Genomic DNA, 22,031 nt, shown 5'->3' on the forward strand with positions numbered 1-22,031 from the left:
CGAGCCTCAGCATCACAAAATGGATGCTGCCACTGCAGACACAAGTCTGACCTCCTGCTGCAGGCAGTCCTTCCAGCGAGGGAGGCTTGGACAAAGGGTTTCCTGCCTTGGGAGGTGCTAGCACCACCCCAGACAGGATTTTGTGTATTAGGTAGGACAGGGCTGAAAGGAATGAGACATGCCTGGGGCACACAAGGTGTCCCTGTGCATACACCGGTCTAAACCAGTTCCTGGGGCACTCCAGCCCCGGAGCTGGCGCAAGACCGGACAAAGGAAAGGGGGTGTAACCACCCCCCTTCCTGGTCCCACCCAGAGGAGGGACCTAGTCGTAGTGCAGCCCCCTTTAGCCGGATAAAGGTAGGAGCTGGTCCCATTCCATATTAGATTATCCTGATCAACTTCACAAGAAGAAACTCTGGACTTCGACGTTCTGCTCCACAGAAGACGGAAGAAATCTCCCTTGTGGGCAAGGAGTGTCCACCCTGCACCAGCAGGCACCATCAGCGTACAGCGGCTTCCCTTTGTCGTCTTCCTGCAAGGATCCAGACTTCAGAGCCCGACGAGACCCGGATTCCCAGACCTCTCCGACCTCAACCCACATCTGCAGCAGAGCTGAGACCCGTGGGTGCGACGAGACACGTGGGACCGGCCATCTTGAAAGAAGCAGCACTTCGCTCCAGCACGACTTCAGAGGCATTCTCGTCCAAGTGCTTTGGGGACTGAGAAGCCCCGAGCTCCTGCACCGAAGACCAGCCCTCCAGCATCCACGAGATCTGCGTGGGGCCCTTCTGCCTGTTTGCTGCTCGACGCGTTGTCTGGTCACTTGCCGGCTGGCTAGTGACCTCCTAGACGACGAAATCCGAAATCTTCACTGCTGGTCTGGTTGCTCCAGACTGGCCCTTGCTCCCTTCCAAAAGAGGAGCACCCCGGACCCTCCTGGTCCACTCCAGACGCCGTTTCCACTCACCGCGTGGGTTGCCTTTGCCAAGGCCTGTTGACTCCGAATCCGAAGACGACACCGCCGACAGCGAGAGCCTGCGTGGGACAGCTCGTGCCTCCATCCTGGTCGTCGAAGACACCACCTGGTCCACGTGGCTGTCTAGACAAGCATCCACCTTCACCTGATAACGACGACGACATCTGGTTCTACTCCTGGTTCAACTCCAGTCACTGGCTAGTAACTTTGAACATTGTCCCCTCTGCTTTCAGGTTCTTCTCTTCACTGATCCACCCTTGGATCACACTGGACATCTTTCTCCTGACCGCCTGCAGCATCTTTTCCTCCAGGCTCCATAGACTTCAACGCCGGAACCCGACACGACTTGGCACCTATGCACCCGCAGCCCGTGGGTGAGGTAACACGAGCATTTCGGTGCTCAAGGGTAGCTTGACTCTCCTAGTGTCCAGTTCCACAGTCGTTTTGGTCCTATCTAGTCAGGGACGTCCGTACTCACCTTTTTCTAAAACTGTACTGTCCATAGACGTTTGTACGCATCTCGCGTGTGAGTTCACACTCTGCACACGCGTTCCGTGGGCCTCCTAGTACTTACCTCAAGTTAGTATAGCGTGGTCCCAGCGATCCTACAGCCTCTGGACAGCTCCATTCCTTTGATTGACTTTCACATTCCACTTACTTAGTATATGGTTTGTCGTGCCCCTAGGGCACCATTGTAAATCGTGCAACTTAAACGTATTTTTCCTAAGAGTTTGTCATGTGCTTAGCCCTCTGACCTCATAAAGAGTTCAGAGGTGTATGTTAGTTAATAAATACTTGTTTATTTTCATAACAACCTGTGTGGTGTCCTTTCACTTGGTATTCAAGGGGTTATATGTGGTAAAACAGCTGGCTTCACATGCCAAAAGAGTTTAGCCTAAAGACTGCTTTTGTCCATGCTACCATTTGGATAGCTGGTCTATAAGGTTGACTTACAACCAATCACCATAAGGGTTGTTTGGACTGATACAAGGTGATCACTAGAACTAGTGAGCATCATATATCAGGCCAACTTCTCACAACGTGTTTCTTTCAGATATGTACAATTGTTCCACAACTGGCACCCCCTTAGGCCCTTGTAAGTCCCTAGTAAGTGGTACTCCTAGAACCTACGGCATAGGACCTAAAGAGGGATCCTAAGGGATAGAGCTCGAATTGTGCCATCCTAAGGAGCCCCTCACCAAGCCCATGCAAGCTGCCACTGCAGCCTATGCATCTTGGTGCAGAGCAAACTGAAGAATCGGCAAGGCATGTGTGCCATGCTAGCAGAACACCGCATGTGGTATAGGTAAGTCACCCTTACAGCAGGCCTTACAGTCCAAAGGCAGAGTGAACCCATGTGTGGGCATATCTGCCTGAGTGGATGTGTCCCCCTTGATATCTAAGTTTGCACTTAGATATTACGATTGTGCAGGGAAGCCACAAGGAACATAGGCTGGACACTCTTGATTACTTTGAACCTTGGCCAACTACTATTCTGATCCTAGCAGGTGAACCCCTGAAACCGACTGTACCTTCCTTTATGTATTTTCCTTCTATAGGATTGCATAGTGCGTAAAGGGGCACAACTTTAAAAGCTTTATTTACCTGTACGATTTGTTATTGAGAAAAGGACTTACCTTTGAACAAAGTTCTTGATTGCAAAATATAGATAAAAAGAAGTGTTATTTTTCTAAATTGTTTATTCTTTGAGTGTCACTCAATTATTGCCTCTGTGAGTACAACAAATGCCGGACTGCTTGCCCACACTAGTACAAAAGAGAGTGTTAGAATCATCTACTTTTGGCTCTGTAAACCAGTTGGTGACCCAACACACTCTGCACAGTGTAGTACACTATATCGTGAGGCAGCTTACTACATAAGTTAAAAAAAAATGTACATGTTGCCACACTGGGCCATGTTTTTTGTTTATTTGGTTTAGAATGAAAACATTTTCAAATTGTGTTCCGGTAACTTCAGCAAGCACGGAAATATGCCACCTTTTATAAATATCAACAAGAATCCTGCACTATTTGAGCACATCAACAAAGGGATATGAGATACGGACCTTGCCAGGCTAGGAATGTTGAGCTTTGTATGTGTTTGCAAAGGGAAGACTGAAAATAGGGCAATCAATAGAGAGAAAAAAGACTTAATTCCATAAACACTTGTTTCTAGGCTTTTTATTACTTCTGCCACCTTCAAATCTCCCTCCCTCATATTTACAATAAAAGAGCAACTCTATTATCGAGATACTCTAATTGGGCGTGGGGGAAGGAGAAAGGGGTGGCTGAGGAAATGAAGTGATACGAAACACCAACAGAATGGCAGAAGGAATAAAACAAATTGATCACAAATATTTTTAAGCATTTTTTAATTCAATTTCTTCATTTAAAAAAATACAACACTACTCAGTACAGCCACACATACCTCGGCAATCTGAAAACTGAAACCGTTCATATTAAGTGGAGAAAAAAAAAAGAAGTCTCAACCTTTTGGTGATTCACTGATGTAGAAGATAGGACATATGTGAATACTATTAAAACATAAAACCAGGTGTATTTGAACACGGCCTATGATTTACCATATTTCTTGAACACGGGGCATTAAAGACTTCCAAACAGAACTGAAGTCACATTTTAAACATGATTATTGGCGTACGGGGTCCGCCCTTCCCTGCTACAAACAGAATCCACTACTGCCAATCAGTATACCATTTACCAGGAGTTGACGCACTAATTCAGCTGTTTTCTTCAAATGGCAGATAAGTAACATCCGATTCCTTTTTCGTTCTGAAAAAAATCATTTTTTAGAAAGCTAATGTACATAACAAAGGAATTCCTGGATAGCAAAGCACTATTGTTGAGTTTAAAAGGGGTCACAAAGTTTAAACATTTTCAAACTCAAGAAGTGGATGAACTCAGAAGCTCACGGTCTTATGAGGTAAAACAATGTACATTTATTTCATTTGCATCAAAAATTAGTAAGCATAAAATTAAATATGATGACTGTAATAAATCCAGTCACATAAGTGCAAGTTTACAGCTCTAATGTATTTCCATGGCAGATATATTATTTAAAAAATGTACCAGTAAATCATATAAGAAGGAGCTTGTCCATTTAACTTTTATTGTAGTATACAGGAGTTTTCTTATGAATCAAATATGATAATGAAGATATGGCCAAAGCATAAAATCTATCAAATTCAGTGAAAATTTGCCATCTTTAAATAGTAGCTGTAAGAATGACCAATATATATTCTTTGTTACAATTGTCCTCACAGGTAAAAAAAAACATTCGGTAAACACTCTTTCCTAAGGATTTCCCTTATATATCAGTGATTTAGCCAGTTCTTGTTTACATACATTTTAAACATACCAATCAGTGGTTCTCACAATTCAAAAATAAAAGCACAAAAAAAGTTTACACTCTTGTACAGGTAAATAAAAGATCTTGAATTAAACTGTATATCCTTAAGGGTATAGTATAGTTTCAATTTCATTACCTATTACATAATTAGCTTCTTACATACAAATATTGACATATTTGGCTTGTGCTTCAAAGCCTGTGTGTCGGTAAAGTCCATGTCAATGCTACTCATAATTTGAAGTCAGTGGAGAGATCTTTACTGCTGCCTGGTTTGACCTCCTCGTGCAAAACACTTTCCTCAGAGCTTTCTGTGGCAATGCACTTTTCTGTGGCATCCTCGGTGTCTGGGTCCAAACCTTCAGGGCACTGAAGTCTCAACAGTTCCTCCCGCAGCTGAGCTGTGTGACGCTGTGCACAAAAAACAGACACGGTAAACACACATCAAAATAAATTTCAAAGTGGAGTGATGCAACTCTTATTACATTTCGGCTCTATTCATATGGTTTGCATACCTGGGCCATATCTCAACAATTGCCCTAGGCGTGTGCACCAATTTTCTGTACCCCTTGAAGGCACCAGAGCAATCTCAACAGGACGTCTCTTCAGTTGCATGCGGATGGCGCCATGCAAATGAGGAAATATTTGGTCCTGAGGCATATCACTTTTGGGAGGCGATATGGTGGAAAGTCAGTGTGCCCCCATGGGTACTCTCTGAAAGGGGACTTGTGAACTCCCCAGAAATCACACTGCCGCTGGGTGCTGTCACTCACTGCATCCGCCCACAAGGGGGAAACGCAAACCCCTTTCAAATGCAGGCTGTTTGCGCCTGTACAATAAAAGGCGTACCTCCTGCTTCTGTCAGTTCATCTTTCCCGAATTAGCTGTTATCTGTGCAGCTCCACGCCTACGCAGTGAGCAGCGCTTTTGCTGTGATACAGTGCACTGTCCAAGTCTGTATCAAGCACATCGACCTAGTGTGTGCCGTGGTGCATTGTGCTGTTTCCTAATACAACTTTTGGACTAATTACTGTTACGCAATAGGAGTACCACCTTCATCAAGGTGCTGCAAAGTCATCCTGGGTGCCCTGTGCACAGGGCTTTAAGTGGGATGAAAAAACTGGGGGGGGGTCTCTCAAAGGGGCGTGGCCAGTGTAATTAGGGGCGTGGCATTCAAACACGTATGCAAAAAGTCTGTTTAGCATAGTGTGCCACCCGACCTGTATTTTACTGTTTCTGTCATTGCATCCAGATATGTGATACAACAAGTAACACCATACTTACAACAAGTAAGTACTATTTGCTTTGTCAATGGTTATTAGTTGCATAGGATAAATAAGCTGCAACTATGGCTTGTTACATATGATATTGAAAAAGCTTCCAATTAAAGTCCTGGGGACCCAGCACAATGTTGCTACTCTTTCAAAAAGAGAGGGGAAATCCATAATGAAAATGACACTTTAAAGGATTTCCCTTACCCCAAAACGCTCACCTGGCATGACGTCATGCAGTAACTTCTCCGCTAGTGAGAAGTGAGGGCAGGCAACATCGACGTGCTTGCTGTCTCTAAACGGGTCTCTATCGGGGTATTTTGCACCCTGGCACTTTTTTCCAGACTACAGTGACAGCAAACTATTGTCACTGCAGTCCGGAAAAAAACGGACCACCTGTGACAGGGCTCAAAACAGAGCCCGATAGAGACCCGTTTCGAGGGCCCCTTTAAAAAACTGCCGGTGCTCAGACCCCTGGAGACCCGGCCCACTTAAAGCCCTGCCTGTGCATCCCCATTTTTTGCTGACTGGTAATGGTGGTAACTGACTCCAACTATCCCTGGGCTCTGTCTAACCAGGCGTAGGGCCAGTGCTATGTTGAAAACACAGTGAAAACACACACATTCATTAGGGAACACTATGTGTTAGGGTACACCTATGATTGGCATGACCTACCCTATAAGTTTCTAGTACATAATAGGGCAGGGGGATTAAAGTACGAGTTACTCACCTTTGGTATAATGTATCTGGTAGACGATTCTAGCCGCAGATTCCTTCACGTAGAATTATCCCCAGGCACGAGACTGGATCCGGAAACTTTTTGTCACAGCATCCCTGCGCGCCGGGGGCGGGGCGACATCAAGCGACTCTGCCCAGGCGTCCGTGCATGTGACGTCAGCGAGGTCACATAAGCCCCACACCGGTGCGCCTACGTCAGTTTTCTTCAGAGAACTTTTCCGCACCACAACGCGGAACCACCAAACAAAAAAGTGTGGGAGCATGGGAACAGTGTGTGAAAGAGTATACAAAAAGGAACCCCATAAAGAACAGTGCAACACTGCAGTGTCCAAGGGCAGAGAAAGAGAAAGAACAGAACAGAGCAGAGCCCTGAGCAGCCACCCTGCCAATACCTAGATAGCAACCCCCTACCTCACCCCTGGAGACAGGGAACCTGCTTAAAGGCATGACACACGTAGCAGGACTACATGCACACCCAAAAACAAGGAAGGGGAGACAGTCCCAACAGGCAGGAACAACCAACCTCCAGCCACCCCAGCCTAGAGGGCATCCACTCCCCAAGAACAAGGGTAAGGTAAGGCACGACCAGAGGGCCCCAACTCAAAGGAGGCAGAGGGGCCAGGCCCCTAGCAGCAAGTGGAACGGAGGGAAGGGAGATATTGGAGGCAAACCACCCCGACCTGGAGCAGCCAGAACAGCGGGCATAGGAGCACCAGAACCCTACCTTCCCAGAACCAAGAGGAGGGAAGAACAGCAACCAGACGAAGCCACCGTCAAGAGTAAAAGAAGGTACTCACAAAAGACATGGCCCGCAGGGAAGCGAGTACCAAGGACCCGCCTAGGGGTCCTCGCAGAACGGGCAGGAAGGGCGGGCCGTGAAGGAATCTGAGGCTAGAATCGTCTCTACCAGATACATCGTTACCAAAGGTGAGTAACTAGTACATCTGATAGAGATGCTGATTCTGTCGCAAAGAAGAGATACCCTAGCAATACCCACGGGGAAGGAGGGTCTGCGAAAGGACCCCATCAGACTGGACAGAACAGAAGGCCCACAGAGGACCAGACCTGAGGACCAGTGAGGTAACCTCGTCCCTACCAGGCAAGAAGACCCCCAAAAGTCAAACGCCAGTAGCCCCCGAAGGAATGTAGGAGGAAGAAGGAAGAGTGGAGGCCCACACACGCACAACAGAGGAACCTAGGGCAAGGACGGAGAGGCCGAAGCACCCCACTCCACCCCCAGGGCAACATAGCTTGCACCCAATGCCAGGATAGGCAGAGGAACAAGAAGAAGAAGCCCAGAGGGACCAAGGAAACCAAGGAAAGAGGCGAGCCCACCCAGAGGGAAGGCAACAGGCCAGTTAGAAGGTTAGCTATAACCATTAACCGCCAGAAGCTTGAAGACACGGAGGCTTACCAGCTCCCAGCACAAGAGCAGTAAGGAGAGGAAATGGCCAACCTACTACTACAAGGGCCGCGCACACAACCTCAAGAAGCAATAGCAACATACAGAAACGCCAAGGAGAACAGGCACCCGAAGGCAACCAGCACTCCCCAGCAGAGCATAGCTATATAATAGCTGCCACTACCCCACATAGGGTACGGTAAGTCCCAAAACACAGGAACCCTCTCTGGAAGAACTTCCCCAGCAGAGGAGAAAGCAAAGCCTCACAGGAAAAAACAGCCTTGCGGAAGGCTTGACATCAGCCCAAAGAAAAACAGAAGGCCTAACCTCAGGGCCAAATCTGTGTACTATTCCAGCAAAAACACACAGACAAGAAGGGCCGTCCAGCAGCCAACAATGCCAAAGTCCCAGCAAGGAGGACTCAATGGCTAGCAAACACCAACTACAGCCAGGGGATCCAAAAAGCCCAAACCCAATTCAACTCAGCAGTCACTGAGGAGGGGAAGGAGGAGAATAAGGCGGAGGAGGAGGAGTAGTAGTAGGCGGAGGAGGACGGAGCCCCGCCAACAATCTCTGGATGACAGAATCAGCTGGGGAATGGAACAACAGGCTGCCATCAATTGGGAGATCAATGAGCCGCTCCCGAATATTCTCAGGGAACACGCCGTCCCGAAGCCAAGCATGGCGACGGAGGGTGACTGAGGAAGCCATGGCCCGGCCCAACACCTCCGAGATATCCAGAGCAGAGCGGAGAATAAACGCCGCCAGCTCCCGGCCACCCAAAGCATGATGCCGTAAGTCCACCTGAACAGTATCCTGGGAAGCTGCGGATCCCAGAGACTCATCTGAATCCCACAAACAAGAGGAAGCCCTCGCCAATACACACAATGTGTTAAGGGCCCTCAGGGTGGCGCTGGTTTAGGCGAACATGTTGCGCCCCCAAGAGTCCAGCCAGCGGGGCTCCCGGGATGGCGGAGTCAACAGTGGCGGCAGGAAGGGAAAAGCGGTCCTCATGAGCGGACTGGCAGCAGAGGGGTGGAAGGAGAGGCATGCTGGGTCAAGTGGCGCCGGAAGGTGACGGTGCAGAAGGTGTTGAGGCACCGGGTCTCCTGAGGCTGGAAGCCTCCAAGCTCCTTTCAGGGAAGAAAGGAGCGAACCTTCAAAGGGGAGTAAGATCTCCCTCCCACCAGAGCCCTGGTGGAGAACCTCCAGGAGATGGTCCGCCGGGAAATGAGCAATCGGGTCACCCATGCGCAGAATGCCCACAGCTGTGGACACCGTGAGAGTGAAGGCCGCACCCACATCCGTAGGGCCCTGCGGAGAAGACATCAGCTCCTCCGTGGGTGACGGCTGTAGACTAAGACGGCTGTCCCCGTAGCCAAGCGGGGCGGGCGAGGGCCAGACCTGAAATCCAGAATGCACCGAAGAATGGGGCACCTGCCGCTCCTCCGACGAGCACCTCGGCCTCAGAAAAGGCGGGGAGCCACCCTTCGACGCCGGTGAAAAAGACACCACGCGGCAGCCAGTCTCCGGGGAAGAGGACACCAAAATGCAGCCAGCTTCCAGAGAAGAGGAAGCACCCGAAGACGAATCCACTGCACGACCTCTGTGTGGAGCTGTGGAGTCCGCACCCTGAAGTAGGGCGCCAGCACCATCCGGTGCCGAAGGAGAGACCGGAGAGGGCTCCTCCAAGTCACCACGCACTGGGGACCGGAGTGGGGCCGGAGTCGAGGTGGCCAAAGGGCAGCACCGGAACGGCGCCGAATCTACCTCCGCCGAGGCAGCCGCCTGTGTGGAGGGACGAGAGTGACCGGGGAAGTGACCCGAAGTTCTCCGCCAGCCTCGGCCAAGAATGTTGCAGAGGAGGTCCAGCGACCCATGTGGTGGTGTCAAAGACGACTCAACCTCCCACTCACCCTCCGACAAGGCAGCTGCCTGCGGGGAGGAACGAGAAAGGCCCGGAGGGGGAAGAGGAGCCCCCACCCTACCTCTGCGCAGAGCGGGACGAGAAGAGGTCACTGACCCTTGTGGCGCTGCCAGAAGCAGACACCTGCGCCTGGACGGCGCCAGCTCAACCTTGGACGAGGCCTTCGCCTGCCCAGAGGGCCGAGCGGGGCTCGGGATGCAAACCGAGCCCCGGCAACCTCCCGTGACACCACAGGGACTCCCACAGGAGTTTACGGCGAGGCAGAGGCGCCGTGGCATGAAGGAAGGACCCCAGATGGGCCGCACCCCAACAGCACCACATCCTCCAAGAATGGATCCGAACCAGTCGGCGGCGCCGCGGAGTGCCCCACGCGAGGCAAGGGATCTGTCGACGCCCCAGGAAGGGAAGGAGGAGGAGACGCCAGGGAAGGCCAGCAAAGCCGAAGCGTATGTCTCCATTTGGACTCTCGACGCCCCTTCAGCGGTAAACAGTGGATAGGAGGACGACACACCAGGCTGCATCTCCCGCGGAGAGTTCACGCCCCCAGAAGGCTGAACACCAGCCCCGGGGACAAACTGCGACTCTTACCCACCGAGGAGCCAGGCTCTTGCGACATCAGAGAAGGGCGGGGACGACTACCACGGCCATATCTGAAGCCGTCTGCCTAAGCTGATTGAGGGAAGGAGGTCGACCTGGAGAGACGCGCCATTAGAAGTTTCATGCTGCGCTCCCACCGCAACTTAGGCTTCAACTGCTGACACGCCTCACACTCAGTGGTGTCGTGATCCTCCCCCAAACACCACATACAAATTAGATGAGGGTCCGTCGCCAACATAAGACACCCACACGACATGCAAGATTTGAAGCCCCAAGGCATTTGCACACTGTTCCAGTATTACAGAAGACAATTGGTGGGAAAAAAGAAAAAACTGACGTAGGCGCGCTTGAGTGGGGCTTATGTGACCTCGCTGATGTCACGTGTGCGGACGACGCATGGGCGGAGTCGCGTGATGTCGCCCTGCCCCCGGCGCGCAGGGATGCTGTGGCAGAAAGTTTCCGGATCCAGTCTCACGCCTGGGGATAATTCTACGTGAAGGAATCTGCAGCTAGTAGTCTCTATCAGATAAAGGAATTTAAACTTGTAAGGTAGGGCTGTCTTTGAATGCTACAGAACAAGTCAAATGTTAACATATCCGTTCAAGTACGGAGAAAGTGAGTAAATCTGGTTAAAAAAAGTACTGGGCTTCTGCTTGAGTGCTACCACAAGCTGTGTTATGCCCTTGAAACATGCAGCTTAAAGTTCATGGATCTGCACCAAGGTGCTGTCCCCTTGTTGCTACTGTAAGAGAAGCTAATCTACAACCCTGACAAATAAGGCTGGCTGCAGATACTGTGAAGTACACTGGTGTGACACTAGTTGTGTCCTACATCAAGCAAAATATTCTGTTACTTCACAAGAAGATTATTTTCAATTAGGCTTCCTTGCATTTTATTAAATGCAATGAACACATAACTTTCTAGGGGAATCGTCCCAGGTCGTATGGCGCTTGGTGCAATTAGAGCTAACTTAAGAAACAAACAGCAAACCTACAAAATCTCAATAACTTCCAGGCCAAATTCTAACATTCACTATACCAGCAAAATCATGTAAAAAAAAAAGAAAAAAGGTTTACCAGCACATTGTAAGGCTACATGAGGTAAAGCAATTGTTTACACAACCCTTCAATCAGGTTTCTGGTCTAAGCAAGCAAAGCAACTGCACTCCCAAACGTTATCCTACTGAGTGAAGGAAATCAAGATGCTCTAATACTCCTGACCAGAGAAGCTTGCTTGCCTTCGCCCAGTAGTAGAGCATTTGGGAGTGAAAGTGTGACGCTGGCAAAAATATCTAGCCAAGGTACTCCTCATTGTTGGAAGATGCCTTGTGCGACTTTGGGATGTAACTGGCATTCACAATCTTCCAGGTGCCGCCGGCTGGGTTCATCTCCCCAGGTGTACAAAGACCCTGCCAGGCGGTTCACAACCAGTGAAATGCTGCCCCTTTAGCCTCTTGCCAGAGTTCCTAGGACCCTATTTTATTTTATTATTTATTTTATTTTTGTGTTTTATAGAGCGCAAACTTGACCCGTTGGGTTATCAGAGCGCTTTACAGAGTCAAAGAGTTGTACAAGAGGCATGGAATCACGAGAGTATACCATAAATTGGGAGGGGGGCGGTGCTGAGTACAAGATGGATGGAAAGATACAAAGTACAGTTAACATTACAGTTGCTGAAGATAGGCCCCAGGTTTCTTGGTGGGGCGAAAGGTCGATGGAGGGAGGCAATAGTCTATGGGTTGATTGAAGGACCGGGTTTAGATGAGGAATTTACCCATAAGGAAGGATTTGGCCTCCTTTTTGAAAAGTGCAAGAGAGGGGGATTCTTCTGATGGCGGTTGGGAGGGAGTTCCATATTCTTGACGCAGCCCCAGCGAACGCCTGATTATGTTTTTTTCCCCCGAAAGCGTGCAGGCTGGAGTAGGAGGTATCTGGCGTACCGTGAGTTTCTGATTCCTCCGGATACCACAAGTTTCTGTGCAAGATATGCAAGGGAGTTTGAGTTTAAGGCCTTGTGTGTGATGCATGCCAGATTAAGCTGTATTCTGGCCTCGAGAGGAAGCCAATTCAGCGCTTTCAGGTGTGGAGAAATGTGATCAAATTTCCTTGTGCTGGTAAGTAGTCTGGTGGCCGCATTGAGGCAGGCTTTTAAGGGTGCTAGGGAGATCTTGGGTAAACCGGAGAGGGTGGAACAGCCATATTCTAATCTAGAAATGACTAGTGCTTGGACTGCCGGTTTTAGGTCAGGAGCGTCAAGGAAGGGTTTCAGTTTCCATAGGTAGCTCAGATGGAATCTGGCAGATTTGGCCATCGAGTTGATGTGGTCTTGCATGTTCAAGTTACAGTCCAAGGTTATTCCCAGTGATTTGGCAGAGTCCACAATGGTCGGTAGACAATTTAAGGCTGTGATGGCCTTAATCCATATCTGACTCTCGGGGTCGGTTTTTGGAGGGGAAATTAGAAGAAATTCTGTTTTCTTTGCGTTGAGTTTCAGTTGATTGGAGGAGAGCCATTGGATGGTCAGCTTCAGGGCCTCATTTAGGGAGAGAAGCTCCTTGAGAGATAGGATTTTGATGTAGATCTGAGTGTCGTCAGCGCACATATGGTAGGAGATATTTGTGGTGCGAAGGACTTGGCAAGCGGTTCTAAATAGAGGTTGAAGAGGGTGGGGGACAGCGTAGATCCTGGAGGGACTCCAACCGTGACCAAAGAGGGAGCGGACAGGTTGCCGTTAATTAGGAATCTCTGAGATCGGTTTTGGAGGAAGGATCTAAACCATTCAAGGACAGGGCCATTTAATCCCATCCTGAGTTTGAGGCGTTTGAGTAGCTTCCCATGGCTGACCGTGTCGAAGGCCGAAGATAGATCTAGGAGGATTAGGAGACAGGTTTTGCCTTGGTCAAGCGCTTGGAGGGCATCATCGACGATGTGGAGCATGGTGGTTTCAGTGCTGTGTCCCGGTCTGAATCCAGTTTGGAAGTCATCGAGTAGGTGGAAGTTGTTGATGTAATGACACTTCTCCAGCACTTTAGCTAAGACAGAGATGTTGGAAATAGGTCTGAAATGTTCAAGGGAGGCTGGATCCAGCAACAGCTTTTTCAGAATGTGGAAGACTTAGCCCACTTTCAGAGAGTCAGGAATTGATCCCTGCCGGAGAGAGGTGTTAATTATCGCAGTCCAGCTAGGAATAATGGATTGGGCGGCGGCAGCCAGGCAGTTAGAGGGGAGCGGGTCGTTAAAATGGTTCTTCGGGTTTAAGGTAGATAGGATTTTGGAGACAGAGTCTTCGTTGTAGAGTGTGAAGTCGGTCCAGTGTGCTTGATTCTTAGGTGAAGCCTGTTCGGGTGGAGTGGGTGGAGGAGGCAGGTCAGGGGGGTAGAGAGTAGGAGGCGGAACTAAGTTTCTTACCTAAGGCTTTGATTTTATCTGCAAAAAACGAGGAGAACTCCTCTGATTAAATTGGAGACTTGGGGTTTTCTTTTGATGGATTGGCCAGTTTGTTGGATTGGTGTTTGACCAGTTTGAAGAGTTTGCGGGGTCTGTTCTGGGCGTTCCCCAGTTCCGATCTGAAGAACTCTTTTTTTGAGTTGAGAACGTTCCTGTTGTATGTATTTCTGGCCTGGCCCTGAGAAGTTTTAGGTGAGCGGCAGAGGAGTGCTGTCTCCAGATTCTTTCGGATTGTCGGAGGGATCTCCTCTCATTGTTGAGGGATCCAGTGAACCAGGGGTTTCTATCTTTGATTTGAGTTATTTTTAGTTTTAGTGGGGCTAGGTCATCCAGAATGTTCAACATAGTTGCAGAATAGTGATCGTTGAGGTCACTGACCGTTGTGATACGCGAGGGGAGAGGTCAGATTTACAACGAGCCTAGAGTTCCTTGTTGTCCAGGTTCTTGGTGTCTCTGAACCAGCGTTTAGGAAGCACCGGCTGTGGTGCCCTTGTCTTGTGGGTGCCAGGTAGTAGGAAGGCAATGGCGTGATGGTCAGACCAGTCACAGGGGTCTATAGAGATAAGCTTCACAGTGGCTTCCTTAGAGATGATCCAGTCAAGAGTGGCCCCTTTCGAGTGAGTTGTGAGTGAACAAGATTGGGTCAGGGCTTGATCGGCCAGGAGGTCTTTAATGGCGTTGACATGAGGATCCTTGGGATCGTTCCAGTACAGGTTGAAATCGCCGAGAAAAATTTCTTTAGCATGGGAGGAACTCTTTGCTTTGAGAATTTCAATGAGGTGGTCAGTGAAGGAGTCGTTCATGCCTGGGGGTGGTAAAAGATGTGCAGGTTGCACAGTTGGGTGGAGTTACTGCCAATTGAGAGGGTGAGGTATTCGCAGGAGTCGGTGGTATCCGCCAGAAGTTCAGTGACAAGAAGGTTAGAGCGATAGATGCAGGCGATGCCACCTCCTTTCTTGCTATGTTGTCTGTCCAGCCTAGCAATGTTATAGTTGGGAGGGCCTAAGAGGTCCAGGCATTAGCCATGATTCTGTTAGAATTGCTAAGTCGAAATGATTGTTCAGGATGAGAGCAGCAACATCGGCGGCATGCATTACTGCCGATCGGCAGTTAATTAGGAGACCAGTCAGGGAGGGTGCCGTAGGGGGTGTCGGGAGTCGGGGCGGACAGGTGTACAGGCGCTAGATTGCTTCTGATCACACTTCTGTTACAGAGGGTAGCTGATCTGCAGGGGTTGATAGCGACTGTGCAGATGGGATGTTCTACACTCACGTCTGATAGACAAGGGGTAACTGGGGCTGCATTGTGGTCCTGTAGAATTGCGAGGATTTTCTTTTCAGTAAAGTCTAGCGGATTTAGTTTGGCGGGAGGGGTTGTAGGAGAGGGCGAGAGCTAGGGTTTCCTCCTCCGATAGGTGGCATGGGTGCTTACGAGGGCGAAGGCGCCTCAAGGATGGAGTTAGTGGGTGTTTGGGGAGCTCTGTGATAGGAGGGGAAGTGGACTTCAGCAGGGGCTTGAGGCTAGCGAAGGAGAGTTCGGCGAGGTGAAGGAGGGTAGTTAGATCCACGATGGAGAAATGGATGCTCTGAATTATTTTGGTGGCTCTGGAGTGCAAAGTATCGATATACATATAAGGGGCGGGGGGCGGTAGAGGTGCTAGGAGGGTTAGGATGGACTGTGTTAAGAGCAATAGGAGGGGTCGTTTGTGGGCTAGCAGGGCTAGCTTGACCTGCATCATAGGTCATTGAAGGCGTACCGGTTTCAGGGTCCGAGTGGGGAGCTAGACAGGAGGAGACCAAGGGTCTTGGGTCGATTGCGTTAGCAAGGCCGGTAGATGAGCTGAGGGCGTTAGGATGAGCTGTGTTGGAAACCTCAGAGACCGTATGGGGAGATAGTGGGGAGGAGACCAAGGGTCTTGGGTGGTAGTGTTAGCAGGGCCGGTAAGCGAACTGGAAGGGTTAGGAGGAACTGTGTTGGAAACCCTTAGAGAGGTGGTTTGTGGGAGGTTAGTCATGCTAGGTACCTATGCCACCTTGCTCGTTGCAGTACCACATGGAGTTGGGTCAAAGGAAACTGCCTTCCATTGATCGATCAAGGGAGGCTTTCAGCACTAGGTAAATGGCCCACAACTGCAAAATAGTTCATGTGGAGTTGGGTCTCTGTTGGAGATCGTAGACCTACGATTTCCAACTCTCCCAGATAACCCCCCCCAGCCCAGCAGCAACACATCTGTCACCACAACCAGCTCTGAGTGGGGAAGGGAGAGAGGTCTGTTGTTGATTCAACTGCGGTTGAGTAGCCACCATTCCATATCTTTTGCAGCCTCCTCTGACTCCTGGATGGAAGGTGAGAGGTTCCCCTGGTGCTGGGTCCACTACCAATGAGACTTTAGGTTCTGTTGCAGAATTGCATATGCCCCCCCTGGCATAGTGAACGAGAAGGATGCAGGAGATAAGGAGGCCAAGAAGCCACATAGCCACTCTTGCTGAAACCCAGGACCGAAGCTGAAACATCAGGATCAAGCCCAAATGAACAAGTTACTTACCTTCGGTAACAATATATCTGTAAGAAACATTAGTTAGTGTTAGATTCCTTACCTTAGAATATCCCCAGGCGTCAGTCTGGATCCGGAAACTTTTGCGTAGCAGTACCCCTGCGCGTCGGTAGGCGTCGTCTGCAGGCGTCCCCTGCGGCTCCGCGTCCGTCGTCGGCGTCGTGATGACGTCGCTGGAGTATATAGACGCCGCCTCCGCGCGCTGACGTCAGTTCTTTGCACACAGCTTTTCCGCGCCAGGAGACGCAGAGCCATGAGAGAACCAACACTGGTGCCATGTAAAAACTAGGGCCCTGAAAGGGATGTCCTTAACCCTAGGTATCAGTTCGCAGAACGGGGAGGATGGGTGGGTTCGGTAAGGAATCTAACACTAACTAATGTTTCTTACAGATATATCGTTACCGAAGGTAAGTAACTTGTTCATCTGAAAGAAACACGTTAGTGTTAGATTCCTTACCTTAGAATACATACCCCAGCAATACCAACCCCGGTGGTGGGTCTGCGAACCAATACAATACTACACCAGAAAGTCCTGGAGGACAGAACGGCCAAAGAAGCCATCCCTCCGGACTTGACTGTCCAGGCAGTAGTGCCTCGCAAAGGTGTGCAGCGAGGCCCACGTAGCCGCTTGGCAAATGTCCTGCAAGGGGACTCCCCGGCCCAGGGCAGTAGTAGCCGCCGTGGCCCGAGTGGAATGGGCCCTCAGCCCAACAGGAGGCTCCTTCCGAGCCAAAGAGTAGCACGCTTTGATGCAGAGATTGACCCATCGAGAGATGGTTCGTTTACAGACCGCCCGTCCCTTCTTCGCACCCACGTAGCCAACAAACAGTTGGTCATCCACCCGGAACTGGCGTGTGCGATCCATATAAAACGAAAGTGCACGTTTTGGGTCCAGACGATGGAGCCGCTCTTCATCCTTTGAAGGATGCGGAGGCGGGAAGAAGGAAGGGAGGGTGATGGACTGCCCGATGTGAAAGGCCGAAACAACCTTGGGCAGGAAAGAAGGTCTAGTCCTCAGAACCACCTTATCAGGATGAATGGACAGGAAAGGAGGTTGGACAGAAAGAGCCTGGAGCTCACTCACTCTCCTGGCAGAGGTGATGGCAACCAGGAAAGCCGTCTTTAAAGTCAGGAGACGGAGAGGGCAAGAATGAAGGGGCTCAAAGGGAGCACACATCAGAAAAGTTAGAACCAGGTTCAAATCCCACTGAGGCATCACAAACGGAACAGGTGGAAACATGTGAGTGATGCCTTTCAAGAATCGAGTTACAATCGGGGATTTGAACAAAGAAGGCTGATCAGGAAGCCTCAAAAAGGCTGAAAGGGCAGAAAGGTAGCCCTTGATAGTGCCCAGAGCAGAGCCCTGCTGGGCAAGAGAAAGAAGAAACAGAAGAACCTCCGAAAGAGGGGCAGAAAGAGGATCCACAGCCTTTGCTGTGCACCATGCCACAAATCTGTTCCACCGACAGGCGTATACCGACTTAGTGGAGGGACGCCTGGCTGCCAGAATAACATCACAGACTTCAGGAGGCAAGTCAAATGGCCTCAACTGCCGCCGCTCAATCTCCAAGCATGGAGGTGGAGACTGGACAGGTTCGGGTGGAGGACCGTCCCCTGCTGCTGCGACAGAAGGTCCTCCTGAAGGGGCAGGCGGATCGGGGGACCGACTGACATGCTGAGTAGCTCGGGATACCAGTATCTTCGAGCCCAGTCCGGAGCCACAAGGATAACTTGGGCCCGGTCGCGCCTGATCTTCTTCAGCACTCTGGGCAGAAGTGGTATAGGCGGAAAGGCGTATAACAGACCGCAACTCCACTCGCGCCGAAAGGCGTCGCCGTGCGAGTGCCGTCTTGGAAACTCCAACGCGCAGAACTGATGACATTGCGCGTTCTCTTCGGTGGCGAATAGATCTAACCAAGGCTCTCCCCATTGCAGAAAGATGCCTTGCGCCACGTCCGAGTTCAGACGCCATTCGTGATCCATCGAGCACCGACGGCTGAGTTCGTCCGCCCTGGCGTTCAGAGAACCTGCCAGGTGTTGAACCGTCAGAGTCACGCCCTGACGTTCCAGCCATTGCCAGAGGCGCAGAGCCTCCTGGCAAAGGGTCCACGACCCCACTCCGCCCTGTTTGTTGCAGTACCACATGGCGGTGGTGTGGTCGGTGAACACCTGCACTACACTCCCGTTGACAAAAGGGAGGAATGCCTTCCGTGCCAGACGAATCGCCCGCAGCTCCAACAGATTGATATGGAGCCGGGACTCCGCCGGAGACCAGATGCCTCTGATCTCTGCCTCTCCCAAGTGGCCACCCCAGCCCTGGAGGGACGCGTCCGTCACGACAACGTGCTCCGGTTGGGGAAGGGAGAGGGACTTGCCCCTGACCCAATCGCGGTCCGTAAGCCACCACTGCAGTCGTCTCGCAGTGCCCTCCGAGATCAAGACGTGGTCGGACAAGTTGCCCTGATGCTGGGCCCACTGAAACTTCAGGTCCCACTGCAGAGCCCGCATCCGCCACCGGGCGTGATGCACCAGAAGGATGCAGGAAGCCATCAGTCCCAGCAGCCGCAGCGTCAACCTGACCGAAACCCGGGATAGCGGCTGAAAGATGGGAATCAAAGCCTGAATATCCCGAACCCGCCGTTCCGGAGGATAAACCCGGAACTGCGCCGAGTCCAGAACCGCTCCGATGAAAAGGAGCTTTTGAGAGGGACACAGGTGTGATTTCGGCACATTGATGGAGAACCCCAGGTCGTGCAAGAGGTCTGCCGTCATCTGAAGGTGGTGGACGACTGTCTGGGGCGAGCCCGCCTTCAACAACCAGTCGTCTAGGTAGGGGAAGACTGAAACCCCCAACCTGCGCAGATGGGCTGCGACCACCGCCATCACCTTTGTGAACACCCGTGGGGCGCTGGTAAGGCCGAAGGGAAGCACGATAAACTGAAAATGCTCCTGGCCTACCGTGAACCGCAGGTAACGCCAGTGGGCCGGCAGGACGGGGATGTGAAAATAGGCGTCCTGCAAGTCCAACGCTACCATCCAGTCTTGTGGGTCTAGAGCAGCCAAGACCTGAGCTAACGTCAACATCTTGAACTTCTCCTTCCGGAGGAAGCCGTTGACGTTCCTTAGATCCAAGATAGGACGTAGGCCCCCCTTGTCCTTCTTGGGCACCAGAAAGTAGTGGGAATAACAACCACGCCCTACTTCTGGCCCAGGAACGCGCTCGATGGCCCCCTTGGCCAAGAGGGCCGTAACTTCCTCCTGCAGAAGTGTCAAGTGGTCCCCGACACACGGTGGTTCTGCGGTGGCATGGCTGGAGGAGAGGTCTCGAAGGGGAGGGAGTAGCCCCTTCGGACGATTTGCAGCACCCACCTGTCCGAAGTGATCGTGCGCCAGTGAGCGTGGTGATGGCGAACCCTGCCACCCACTGGCGTCACATGGGGCCGAAAGCACGGACTAGGAGGATTTTGGGGTAGATGCTGCGGGGGAAGGTGTGGTCTGACCCCGCCGTTGTCCCCGACCGCCACCACGGCGGTTTCCACGGTCGCCACCGCGTTGAAAGGATTGTTGCGGCGCGTGGCTGGCAGCACGTGTGGGGGCGCCCCTTCCTTGGCCACGAAAGGGACGAAACGAACCCGTTTGCTGACGCTGGGTCGAGAGACCCAAGGACTTGGCCGTGACCCTGGAGTCCTTGAAGCGTTCCAGCGCGTGGTCCGCCTTGTCACCGAAGAGGTGACAGCCATCGAACGGCATGTCCATCAAGGTATTCTGGACATCTGCCGAAAAATTGGCGGATCTCAGCCAGGCGTGGCGACGAATCGCCACCGTCGTTGACATAGCTCTGCCCAGCGAGTCGGTCGTATCAAGACCACACCGTATCGAATATTTCGCTGCATCTCGGCCCTCAGCCACAGCCTGACCGAGTTTTGCCCGCACCTCCATGGGGCATTCTGGCAGCAGTTCCGCGACCGTATCCCACACAGAGTGGGTGTAGCGGCCCAAGAGGCAAGCGGTGTTGCAAGACCGCAGGCCCAAACTAATGGACGAGAAGACCTTCTTGCCAAATTGGTCATACCTCTTGGATTCCCGGTCGGGCGGGGCCGACGGGAATGCGGACTGGGAGGTCGAGGCCTGGATCACCAGACTCTCAGGAGTGGGGTGGGTAGACAGGAACTTGGGGTCGTCCGGACAAGGACGGTGGTGCCTGGCCACGTTCCGATCAACAGGCGGACCTGAAGCGGGCCTGGACCACGTGTCCAACAGAACGTCTGACAAGGCTTCATTAAACGGCAGCAGTGGCTCCTGTGGGCATGACTGCGGTTTGAAGACCTCGGTGAGGATGTCCATAATTGTGGCGGAGGGTGAGGGGCACCTGCAGGGCTACCCAGATCGCTGCTTGTGCCGGTGGAGCGGCGATTGCTGAGTGCTCCTGATCCCCGCCGAGGACCCAACATGGCGGCCGCCCGTTGCCAGCTCGGGCTGTAGAGCAGCGGGGAGGAGGAGCGGAGACCGGGGACGAGTCGGACGGGCGCTGTGCACCCGAACCGTGCGTGGGGCACCTGCCGCAGGTCCGCGGTGAACATTGCTTGTCTGAGAAGCTCACTCGGCTGAACCTGTCCCTCGCTACATCGGACCCTTGGAGGCTGGAGGTGAGAGGGAGGGAGGGTGGAGTCGCTGCCCTGGGAAACATCGGATCGGAGTGGAGTCCCTAGTCGAGCAGCGAGACGAGAGGGAAACACACAGCGCCGTCGGGTGTGACGGAAGGGGCTGCGGCACAAGGGCTCAGAGCACCCCGCAGGCAAGAGCGGTGATTCCTCCTCTGCTCGGGTGACCCCCTGCGTCCCCCCCCACCGGCTGCCACCGGGACCCTGGGAGCAGGTCTCCGGTGCCTACAGTTCACGATTGCCCCCCGCCCCACATCAGAGGATTCCCACAGCCTTGAGGGCAGTGGAGGGGCTCGGGGACGCTGTTTGATGCACCAGGAAACCGCGGAGATTCGGGGGCGGCAGTGGACGAGGCCCCCCCCCCCTAACTAACTGACGGGTTGCTACACAAAAAAGGTCATACATCTGGAACTGAGCACTAACGGACGGGGGCTGCTACACAAAAAAGATACTTCTCTTGACCATCGCTTGTACTTTGACACAACCCTTTGCTCAAAATGGCGGGGTGCTAAAAAGAAAGGCAATAAATCACCGCCTGTGCCTTCAGATGCCCACGAGGCCCCTGCAAGATAAGACTCCCTCACAGCAACTCAGGAACTGGGCTAGCTTGAAAACAAAACTGCCCTCCCTGCTCACAAAGCCACAATAATAAAAAGAGGACTACTGTCTCTTCTCCTCATATGGGGCGGCCATCTTTGCCTAGTCTCTCTCTCGGGTGGATAGCCGGGGTTTACACTCATGTGTTTACACCATTTTCTGGATAGAATGTCTACCTTCTTATATGGCAATACTATATCTCTAGTTGTATTATGTTCACTAGTAACTCCGTCATGACTTCAAACAAAGTAGTTGTAAAGGGACAGCTGAAATTCCAGGAGCCTAGTCCCGACAGGTCGACGATTTCGAAGGGCTGGAAGAGGTCCCCCGCTACACGGTGGAGGAGGGCACTGGACATTCCAGGAGCCTAGTCCCGACAGCTCGACGACTTCGGAGGGCTTGAAGTGGTCCCCCGCTACACGGCGGAGGAGGGCACTGGACATCGAATGCTGTCTTATTTAAAGCGCTTTGATAACCTATTCGGTTCAAGTTATTGAAA

General features: G+C 51.8%; 1 protein-coding gene across 6 annotated transcripts in view; it reads right to left on the minus strand.

Moving 5' to 3' along the window:
- Nucleotides 1-3,330: 3,330 nt before the first annotated feature.
- Nucleotides 3,331-22,031, minus strand: part of BIRC6 (baculoviral IAP repeat containing 6) — a 2,386,688-nt gene continuing 2,367,987 nt past the window's right edge. For all 6 annotated transcript variants that reach the window (XM_086926902.1, XM_086926900.1, XM_086926901.1 and 3 more), the window contains one exon: nt 3,331-4,750. In XM_086926902.1, the coding sequence (XP_086783028.1) occupies nt 4,571-4,750 (180 nt within the window). In that variant the 3' untranslated portion in view covers nt 3,331-4,570. The remainder of the gene's footprint in view (nt 4,751-22,031) is intronic.

This window comes from Lissotriton vulgaris, chromosome 6 (assembly GCF_964263255.1).
Source record: "Lissotriton vulgaris chromosome 6, aLisVul1.2, whole genome shotgun sequence".
NCBI classification, from domain to species: domain Eukaryota; kingdom Metazoa; phylum Chordata; class Amphibia; order Caudata; family Salamandridae; genus Lissotriton; species Lissotriton vulgaris.